The sequence below is a fragment of the Furipterus horrens genome, unplaced genomic scaffold (genome assembly GCF_987537825.1).
Source record: "Furipterus horrens unplaced genomic scaffold, mFurHor1.1.pri manual_scaffold_17, whole genome shotgun sequence".
In the NCBI taxonomy this organism is placed as follows: domain Eukaryota; kingdom Metazoa; phylum Chordata; class Mammalia; order Chiroptera; family Furipteridae; genus Furipterus; species Furipterus horrens.
Genome location: NW_028327187.1, coordinates 34,135,130 through 34,146,127, shown reverse-complemented (window position 1 = coordinate 34,146,127; position 10,998 = coordinate 34,135,130). Strand labels below are relative to the sequence as shown.

The 10,998-nt window shown below is 36.9% G+C and overlaps 1 protein-coding gene across 5 annotated transcripts in view; it reads right to left on the bottom strand.

Annotated features, from left to right (window-relative positions):
* Positions 1-6,378: 6,378 nt before the first annotated feature.
* TENM1 (teneurin transmembrane protein 1) overlaps positions 6,379-10,998 on the bottom strand; it is a 730,204-nt gene continuing 725,584 nt past the window's right edge. For all 5 annotated transcript variants that reach the window (XM_090265126.1, XM_090265127.1, XM_090265128.1 and 2 more), the window contains 3 exons: positions 9,416-10,636; positions 8,490-8,632; positions 6,379-7,137 (listed from right to left, as the gene is read on the bottom strand). In XM_090265126.1, coding sequence (XP_090121252.1) covers positions 6,379-7,137; positions 8,490-8,632; positions 9,416-10,636 — 2,123 coding nt within the window. The remainder of the gene's footprint in view (positions 7,138-8,489; positions 8,633-9,415; positions 10,637-10,998) is intronic.

Here is a 10,998-nt window from a genome sequence, read left to right as displayed (position 1 = left end):
GGGAGACCAGCTTAGGTAATTGTCAGTTTGGCTGTTATAGGTAGGGAATCTTGGTGGTAGCAGCACATAGGTATAGTGAGTCTACAGAGAATGCCTCTGATTAAGTGTTCTGGTATAAACAGAGGGCTGGATTTAAAATATTTGTTGTAGAATGGATAGAGAATGTGAAGGGTGAGAGAAAGTTTTAAAATCTGTTTAAATTGTTTAGACATCAGCTTATGTTTTGTGAGAGTCACTTTATGAAGTTCAGACTCCAGAGTCTATTAATAATAAAACCCAGATTTGTCCTTGAGCATTTCAAGGTTACAAGGTGCCTAATCTTTCTGTTAGTGGACTATAAATACAACTTTGTTGTCTATGTTTCCCCTTGCAGTAAATGGGATATCATTATTTTGTAGTTTGCAGCTAGGGGTGAAGTTTAACTATCCAGTTTGGACACTTGCATAATTTGGGATCATTGGCCAAACTTGTAGTAAAAGGCTGAATTTTCATCACTAGGTCATTATAAAATTCATTATAAAATAAATATTTTTATGTAGAAAGATATAATAAACCTGATATACTGGAGAGAGCCCATCAACATAACAGATGAGACTTGAATTTTCTTTTCAGCTTTATCACTCATTATTATCCATGTGACCTTAAGTCAGTCAGTCTGTTACTATCATTGCATTTGTCAGGTAAGAACAATTAAGTCTTGCTTACCTCACAAGATTATTGAGGTGCTAGAACTATTTAAATTTAATGTAGTACTATTACTAAATGTTTAAATAACATTGATATCCAAAGATCTCTGAAGGTGAATGGGGAAGTGATATGAAGAAATCACTTAACTCTCTAATAATTCTGTTACTTTTTTGTACTCTGAGGGTGGGATGCATATTTTGAAAAGAAACTCCAGATGATACTAATATCTACCCCCACCCCACACCCTGTGTTGCATTTTGCTGATAAGTTGTTGTATTGAGACAAATCGGGAGTATGTTTTGCTTCACGAATCTTGTCACTGTATTTGTGTATATATCAGTGACTGAATGGCAGCAGGGCAGCTTAGAATGCCATAAATTCCAGGATTCCAAGTCAGTTTCAGGAACAGACTATTTGGACTAAAGTGCCCATTATTATCAAGTTGCGTTTTGGAAGATCTGTTGGCCAGTTTTCCCAGTGTCACTCATAAACATCTTGTGAAAAAGTAAGGGCCAACGGTCACTGCAATTGCTCAGGACCTAAGTCGTCAGAAGAGCTGCTGCTTCTGAGTCTTCCTGATTGCCTCTCCCCACCATTCTTTTTTTTTTTTTTGCCAATGCATTTGGGTGCCCTGCTCTCCTAACATCTCCCTCAGCCCCGTCTTATAATCCTTTATTTTCTTTCTATTGCCCAGAAAGGTATCAACAGGAGAGAACCTTTTTTTAAAGTCATAGCCTAGAGGCATTTAAACTTTCAACAGCTACTCTTCTCTTTTTATTAAATGGTCATTTGTGTCAGAGATTCTATTTGTATGAAAAATAAAAATGAAGAGATGCCTGCTTAGGATTAGTGCCTTTCTGATTTCTGCACCTACATTTTCAAGATAACGCAGGCTTATTGTTCCCTATTAGGGAGCCACTTTTCATATCCCAGGTTACCAGACTGACTGGAGAGGCCGCTTGGCGCATGAATAAAATGGGACACAATGTTCATTTGCAATTTTATTTTTTAAAAACGAAATATTCAAAGTACTTTTTTCTTTCAAATATTGACACATAATGTTTAACTTTAAATATTTACAGCATGTTGTTGTGATGCTCTTGTAGAAAAATGCATGCTTCTGGCCTGAAAACCAGAGCAAAATGCAAAAGACCATTTAACTGCAGCCAGAGAACATGAACCTGTACAGTATCCAGTCACTTTTCAGCACAGGAGTGAGAGCAGGAATACAAAATTGGAACCTATTGTTTCCTAGCAACACGGCGAAGTCCATTATAACACAATTTTCAGTATGATTAGAACCTCTAACTGCTGTTATATAGAAACTGAAAATCTTGGCATACACTGTAAACATCTTTACTTTTCATGAGAAAGTAAGCAGCTAAAAAGAATACTTTTCTGACGTAAAGGCCATACTTCTCTTTTTTACCTTTTCTCTTACTGATGCTTTTGCCAGAAGAATAGTAAAGGTTTAGACATTGTCATGAGTCATACAAGTAAAATATTTTTCAAGGACACAATCTGATATACTAACATTTATTTAAGAGGTTAAAGTCCACCACTAAATCTAAGGAAGGATTTTTAACTGCCAAACACATTTCCTTTGACAAATAATGTAAGATGACAACTGCCAAGACAAAATCCACAGCAAGTTTAACTCTAACTATTTTCACTTACTGGTTAGGAAGTAATTTCTTCTTACACACAGTAGTATACTTGGTCCTTAATTAGCTTTCACATGAAGGACACACTGAAATAACAGTCACTATTTTGTGGTTGAATTCTTTTTTGTTGTTGTTTGTTGTTTTCTGGTTGTTGTTGTTTTTTTTTTTCTTTTTTGTGTTTTTTGTGCTTTTTTATTTGTTATTTTTTAAATTTTTTTGTAATTTTTTTGTTTTGTTTTGCAGAATAAAGAACCCTACAAAAGGCTGTGGAAGAGCAGTCTGAGATCTGAAGTACTAGTCAGGTCAGCTATGTGTACGTGGGCTTCTCCAAGAAAACAAGAAGGTTGTATCCAATCTGTAGCCTTCCATTTTCCAGAAGATACATTCCAATCTCTCCACAGTTTCTTTCAATACTTGATTACTGTACTTTTGCTTCCATCACCACTGAACTCCAGTACAATTGCCCTTACAGGCACGTATCTTCATAAATGTAAAAACTTTGCCCTGACTCTCTCACGTGGTATAGTGGGCCTGGTCTGGTTAAAAATATTTTTTCTTTAGAAATAAAAAAAAGAAAGAAAGAAGTAGAAATAATGTGGTAGAATACTTGAAACTGTGCAAACAGTGATAAAAAGAAAAATCTTATGAAAATTATAATTTAATTTTATACCTCTCTATGTAGTTAGCATGTGAATTCCAAATTATACATTGTCAAGTTTTCATACATTTGGCTACGTTGTATATATTATATTATATATATGTATAGTTTCTATATTATAGATCTTCTAGATAAATTGACAGTAAAGGACGCGCTTATTTTATACATTATGCTGCTGGGTTAAAAATAAAGTATATGCCTATTGATATGGTGAGTGTTCTGCTAAAAACTGGGCTTTATGTCCCTTTCTTTCAGGAGCCATGCTTCTAATCCACAATGATTAGAATAACAACTCAAAATAAATGCATTTAAATGTCTGTTAAACTGTGAACTTTTCAGCTCATTTGGATCTCTAGACTGTAGTGCAAGAGTGAAAACAAACCATAACAAAAAAAAAGCACAAATAAAATGGGCCGAACTAGGAAAAAGAAATGAGCACAGAGTATTCCCTGCTTCCAACCCAGAGTGTTCTTCATAGGAGAGCCAACCCTTACGCTCTCACTCTGAGTTACTTGAATGGGGTGTGACTGTGGAGTGCCAGCCGCCTGTCTGTTGAGTATGAGAAATTCATATGTTTCTCTTTAAAATGCTTTTACTTTCACCAGGAAATGCAAACAAACTGTTCTGTCATTAATTGAAACTTCAGAACTACAAGTCAATGAAGGCATTCTTTGTGTTCAGCCAAACAGGAAGCAATGTACTGTGCTCAGTATCTCCACATTCTTATTGAGAAATGCCAAAATGCTTCTCTTACATTTACTACTCATTAGTGTTAACCTTTTGGGTTTTTTCTCTTTCCTTCCAAAAACTTTGGAAATGGGAAAGAGAACAGTAATAGTTCAAGGCAGTATTAAAACCACAGCTGTAAGTGATAAAAAAAAGTGCATTTCCTGAATATAATACAAATATAACTTTAAGAAACTAAAGGCACAAACTAAATAAATATGTATTACAAACTAGGAATGCACAGTTCAAGGTAATTACTATTACATAAAAGCTTCAAATATTTGTTTCTAATGGATATTTAAAGCAGTTTGAAAATGACACACCATCAGTGAATTGCAAAGAAGTATAATCACTTAAAATATAAGCAAAATAGACTCTAATATTGACATCTTGGATTAGTGATAAAATACATCATCACATTTATGAATGCACTCTCTATGTACAGTTCACAAATTATTTTCCATTAATTTAAAAGAACATCAGAGGTTCTAGGAACTTAAGGTCTATTTTTAGGCTGGTGTGGAGGTATTCAAATTTTCAACAAGTTTGTTAATCATTTAAGAATGCCATCCTGAATAAATACTGTACCATTAACACAGGCCTGATTCAGGGAAAAAACCCCAATAATATGATTGTAGCCTGGATTAGTAATCTCTTGAGTTGGTGAGCTTCCAATTAAAAAGAGAGATGAGTTAATCATGAATCCTTCCTCTCTCTCACTGTCTGTCAATACATGTGTAACAATGTGGTAATGCCAACCTGAAGGTTTTGAAAATGAAATGTTTGGATACATCCTCCCCTACTATTTGTGGGTCCTTGTCTCTCCCTCACTTTACTTAGTGCAGTAAGGAACCAGACTCTTTAAAAACCTTAACCTGAACCTGTATTCTGACTTTGCATCTTTTCAAAGACACTGTCATCACAAAGCAAGGCAATGACCCCCACGCTGCATTTAGGTAGAAGCTGGAAATAATCCAAACTGTAACACCCCATCATAAATTCTCTTTCAGATATAGTAAATGTCCAGACTCAGGGATGAAAGTGCTGAAGCCGGCTCAAGGGAATTTTCTACAGGCCACCTCATGCTGTTATGTATTTTTATTTGTGGTAACTTCCAATTACACAGCACTTTACAAACTGTCTCTTTGTTACTGGGCTCAAATCTCCCACCTCACCAAGGGGCTTCTTTTACTACAGGATTCATAGAGACTGAGAGGCTGCAGCTGATATTAACACTAATCCTAATCTTTTTCCAACTTTTAAATGATCACAGAACAAAATCACCCTTCCTGGAAAATAGTTATTTTTCTAGGCAGGAGAGATGATTAAATCAAATGAAATGGGCAAAGGCACAGAACTAAAATAAATAGCCATACAAATGATTTTGGTAAAAAAAAAAAAAAAAAAAAAAGTCTGCCTCTATAATTAGTTGAAATGCTTTAGGGTGGAAAGGGTACACTTAATTAAGTTTCCCGACTATGGCTGAGAGATGTTCAATACAGAATTGTACATTTGAAAGATAAATCTAAGCGGGCTGAAACAGTGTAGGACAACTACTGTGATGTTTAGCTTGGTCCTCTTTGGTACTTTCCTTTCAACCTTAGTACTCGGTCTAGTGTTTTAAGGTTTTGGCTCTTATGAATTTGTGCAGTAGTCGTGCATGTAATTTATTGGCATCCCAAGCATACCTGCCTGCTAAAGCCTCTTTTTTTTTTTTGTACCAGAATCATGCTTTGTAGTAAATTACCTTTTGTGTGCACAAAACCACTGGATTAGTGTGTAAATGCTGAATCGCTAATGTGAAATTATGACCAAAACACACCCTATATATAAATGAAAAATTCCTACCCAGGTTAATAAAAGCTATGTTTACATGACACCAGTAGAGCTGGACAATTTAGTAAAACAAAATGTAGTAAAAACAGTGGTGTGGGAGAAGTTACATTGGCCAGCTGCCTTGGTATCATGTACACACAAGCCAATAGTGGCAATTCAGTCTGGGTACCATACCCACAGCACAGCATGGTAGACAGAACCCAGCCACTACACGCCAAAACACAGCACAACAACATGGCATTTACTTTAACAAGCAAGAGGGAATAATCAGGGAGGAAGAGCAAATGGTTCTCCACTCTAGGAGACGGTGACTGAGGACATTTTACACTTCTTTTTAAGTTTCCTATGACAGATCTGAAAAATGTGAAAAGGCTGGCAGTCTTTCAAAATGCAAGATTCACATACAATTGCACCACCTTTTCTGCCAACACTTAAATATGAAACTTTGTGTAACAACAGAGATATAGAACCGTGTGTTCCTTCTGTGTATTTGAACATATGTCTATGCATGGTTCGACAAATTTAAAGTGGTTCTTTCTGAAAACTTTTTGTTTTTTAGCTGTTTGAGTTCTACTTGTGTTCTTTTGAATACTGCCACACAAGAACTAAAAATCTCTGTCATTTCTTAAAGAGTTTAAACAAACGATATTAAAATACCATCTTCCGTCACATTGAAAGGCAGTTGGATATGTTTTTCCTCCATATTTACATATACAGAGTTCTGATCTAGAAAACCAATACAATAAACCATTTTATGTTTTAAAAACAGGCAGTCTTTGGTGACGCAAAGGCAGAGATTTTTTTTTGTTACCTTCTGCCTATTTCGCTCTGTCTCATGAAGTGAATATTGTTGGCACTGTCAGAAAGTTCTAAATACTGCTCAACAGACAAAACAAAATACCCATTATAACCTTGTACCCTCCCGGTACTCAAAAGCTGCTGCCTTTCCCCCTCTGTCCATGCCCGAATACCTTCTTCCCCTTCTTGCAGCCTTCTTTGTTCCTTAGTCCAGGCGTGGGCCACAGCGCGCTGTCTGGCGATCTCCAACACATGGTTCTTTTCCTCTTCCACTGTTGTCCCATACCGGATGTTGAAGCACAGAGCCCCGTGCTGGAGCTGGATATCTGCAAACCGTCTAGTCCTCCCATTCAACACTGAAGTCATCTGGGACACAGTGACATTGACACCATTCTCTAGAATCCGCCTCCCCCCAGTGTTACCGATGAGCACCAGGTCTTCCTCCAGAGACCCAAGCTTAATGAAGTAGTGAGTGTCCCTCCCATCTACGGTAAAATGTAGGTTTTCCAGGTAATGAGCATTATTGAGAATGGCAGCAAGTCGCCTGCTATCTTCATTGGCTACTCCTATAATATCAGCTGTCACTATGCCATCCTTGATGGCGAATTTTATACCTTTTCCAAAAACAGAAGGAACGGCAGCAAATCTGGGTTGCTTCCCTCCTTCAAGGCATCGTCCATCATTGTATTGGGGAGTCATAGGAAGCTGGTCCAAGGAAATGAAATTCCTGAGCTGTTTCTGGAGCTCACACTGAATACCCAAGATAGTCTAGGAAAGAAGAAAGGCACAGTGCAAACATAGCACAGGTTAAACGCCTGTCACATGCTTGGTGATTGTGCAAAACAAAGGCTTGCACTTGCTGGTTTGCAATTTGCTGTTTGCAATTTAAAAACAAGCCAAATTTGGAATCCCTTCATCAGAGATTTGGAGAGAAAACACTAACAGGTGACATGATCACTTCACATATATTTCTTGGTATCCTGGTGAGTTAAACATAAGGAAATACGTTCAAACTTGATATCATAGGAACTCAGAGCTAGAAAGCACTTCACATTAAGTGAGCCTGGCTCCCCCAAAACAAAGACATTTCACTTTTGCCAATTTATCACCAACTAGCTGTTATGACTGTGTGTAGAGGCACGGGAAGATATAAAGAGATGCATACAGCATCATTCTTGCTTTCAAGCAGCTATGACCTTATAAGTAACAACAGCAAACCAGCAAGAATTTCACTGATCTTTTTACATGGACTTAAAATAAAAACCATTTTATTATAGAAATTTTCAAACATACTAAGAAATAAAGAGAAGAGAATAATGAACCTGCAAGGATCCATTACATAGCCTTGGCAATTTTAAACATTTTGCTAAACTTTTTTAGGACTTTTAATGACAAAAAGTATTTACATACATATATTTACAGAAAGGGAAAAGCCTACTTAGAATTCCCTGTTATAATGTTTTACACTTAAATTTCAAGCCTTTCCACCCAAATTTCAGTTTTATTTTGTTAAAGCCATTTTTTTTTGGCAAACACAGTTATTGTTATTTCTTTCAATTGAAAGAAAAAGTTTCTTCTTGTTTTCATTTATACTTCATACTCCTGATGAAATCATCTGCCAAAACTTGAATGTTTGGGTATTCTTATCTTTCCAGACTTTGTCACTGTAATATTTATTATTTTTGTTTCATTGCCTATATATATTTTCCTTTATCAGAATAATTTAGTTCTCTTATTCTTGTGCTTTTCATGCACTACACCCTAGATTATGTTGCCATTGGAAATCTGATCTTTTCATGTCTCTTAATGGACAATTTTTCTCTATATATAATTCATAATTGCCCTTGGTAGTCCATTTCGGAATTTTAAAAGTTCAGGTCATTTCTTCTGTTGTTTGTCTAACACAGTAGTCATCAAGTCATGTTAGTCTTCTTTTTCCAAAAGCTTCACTCCCTTGATCCTTCCTTCATGAAAGCTGTTTCCTACCTCCTCCTTAATCATGGACATTTTTAGTGAATATTGAAGACAACTCAAACATAAATAAGCAAATACACTATTTCATGGTGTTGGATGCTCTTCTGTCATCTCAGCTAAGTAGAAATGGTATAACTTTTACCAACCTTTCCAGGATCCCACTCTTGAGTTTTTGTTTGAAGCTGTAGAAGCTCATAAGTTAATTCTAAATTTTCTAACTCTGGTTTGGGAAATCCAGGTAGTACATTGTGTAACTGGAAACCAAATAGCTCCAGCCAAGTTCCAATGTCTGTGAAACACAAAATTAAAGAAAAAAAAGTTAATGCCCATACTTTACAACCCTTGTGGCAAGCTTAATGATGCTCTCCTGCCTTCAATATATTTAGCCAATGGGAAGCTTGGAATAAAAGTCCCCTTATGTTACCCACTCTGAAACATACGATCCTCTCTCTGCAGGGAAACTTTTTAATTCTTGGATAATGCACTGAAATTCTTAACATGGTGGTAGTGGTATTGAGGCCACACAGACTGTGATGTTAGATTTATTTGCTGCAAAAGAATACTGAATTGTTCTTTTATGAAATTATTCATATAAACTTTTAAGGGTGAAAACTATAAACTGAAAGCTTAAAAGGAAAGGAAAGCCCTGGCTGGTGTGGCTCAGTGGATTGAGTGCTGGCCTGAGAACCAAAAAGTCGCCGGTTCAATTACTAGTCAGGGCACATGCCTGGGTTGCAGGGCAGGTCCCCAGTTGGGGGTGTGTGAGAGGCAACCAAACTATGTGGCTCTGGCACACTGATCTTTCTCTCTCTCTTTCTTCTCCCATCCCTTCTCTCTAAAAATAAATAAATATATTTTTAAAGGGAAGAAAAATGAACCAGGATCCCAAAACATCATGTTTTATGAAGAGTTTTACTCACTGTAGAAGACTAAAGAAGACAGTGACTACACAACAACTTGTGGGTTAACTGGCAGGAACAGGAAGTATATTTACAAAGGCACTGAGATTATATGATAAACAACAATGAGCTATCTCTTTACTATAGCGTAAAGTTTTGCACTGTTTAAATACCTGTGGTATACTTGGCAACATCTTGAATTTTGCCAACTGGGTAATTATTCTCAAAGGAGTAGAGGTTGAATGGTTTAGGAAGGACGTTCAACTGTTTCCATATGTGATGATTAGGTGTCGTCCATCTCCCAGCAACAACATCGTAATCCCTTTGCCCCAGGTGCACTAACTTAGTAAGGAAATCATAGAGTCCTCCATGAAAACCAATGATGACCTGAAAGTCAGGGTAAGTGTCATGATAAATATCTCCATAAGGCGTGTACAATATCTCTTTTATCACCTGACCTCGACTGCTGAACACAGCGAGTGGGGTGCCTGTATTATCACAGGCTACATAATATTCTTCACCGCTGCTTAGCTCCATGGCAATAAGGTGACCTTGGAGATCATAATACAGGGATGTAATCTCTGAGCTCGTGTGGTTGTACAAATGAGTAACTCTTATGGGGTTGGCAAGGTCTGCATAAAAGAACTGGAGGTGCTGCCCTAGGCTGGACTTACTGGCGACACGTCGCCCGAGCCCGTCATAGTAATATTGTACACTCCAGCCAGAAGCCTTATTGTAGGCTTTCTGTAGCAGACCATTTGAGTTATAGTCAAAGATGTCATTTCCCCTCTGCCTCAGAAAGCCATCTTCATCCATTTTATACTGAATTTCTCCTAGTCTGGTGATGCGATCCCGGAGGTCGTATCGGAGAGGAGTTAGACGAGCACTATTCCCATGGCTTAAAAGGTTGATGTTGCCATTCAGATCATAACTATAACGCCACTGGGTTTTATCATTTACAGAAACAGTTTGAAGCTGCCCATCAGCGTCGTATTCATAGAAGTATCTTGTTATATTGGCATCTACTCCTACTCTTATATCACATATTACCATACGGCCCATATTATCGTATTGAATAGTCATCCAGTAGGCAATTGCTTTTAGGATTTCATATTGGACTTCAATAACTTGTCCATTGGCACTGAAGATCTTGGTGTGCTTCATCACTGTAGTAGTTATGACCTGATTTAAGTCATAATTAATCACACTGAATTTTCCAAATTGCTCTGTTCTACCAGAGACATCAACATATCGGTACAGGTCTATGGGCAAAGGGGTTTCATTTATCACAGCTTGCATGCTGGTGACGCGGAAGTTGTTGTAGCTATAGTCAAAGCGAGCATTCACAAGGCCTTCCTCACTGAATCGGAAAATCTGGCGTCCAATAAGAGGTCCTGGGGGAATAAAAATCAACATAATGAGAGAAATGCTAGGTACTTAATATTGAGCAATCAGAAAGGTCGAGTGTTATTTTCTCTAGTATTAATGCTTTTATTTTCAAAACAAAATTTTAGATATTAACCCCTGGTATCTAATGCCTGGGTATATCATTTCATAGTATATATTCTCATAGTGTAGTCACCAAATTTGAAAAAAATCTAAAATACTGTATATTACAGCTACAGAGTAATTGAATTATAGGAACTGTAGAAGTAATAACCCATCCACTGGCTGAGATGAGGAAACTGATATTATAAGCATACTTTCTTTTTATAAGCACTGACAAAAATACTTTCAATTCATTTAATCTGGGTTA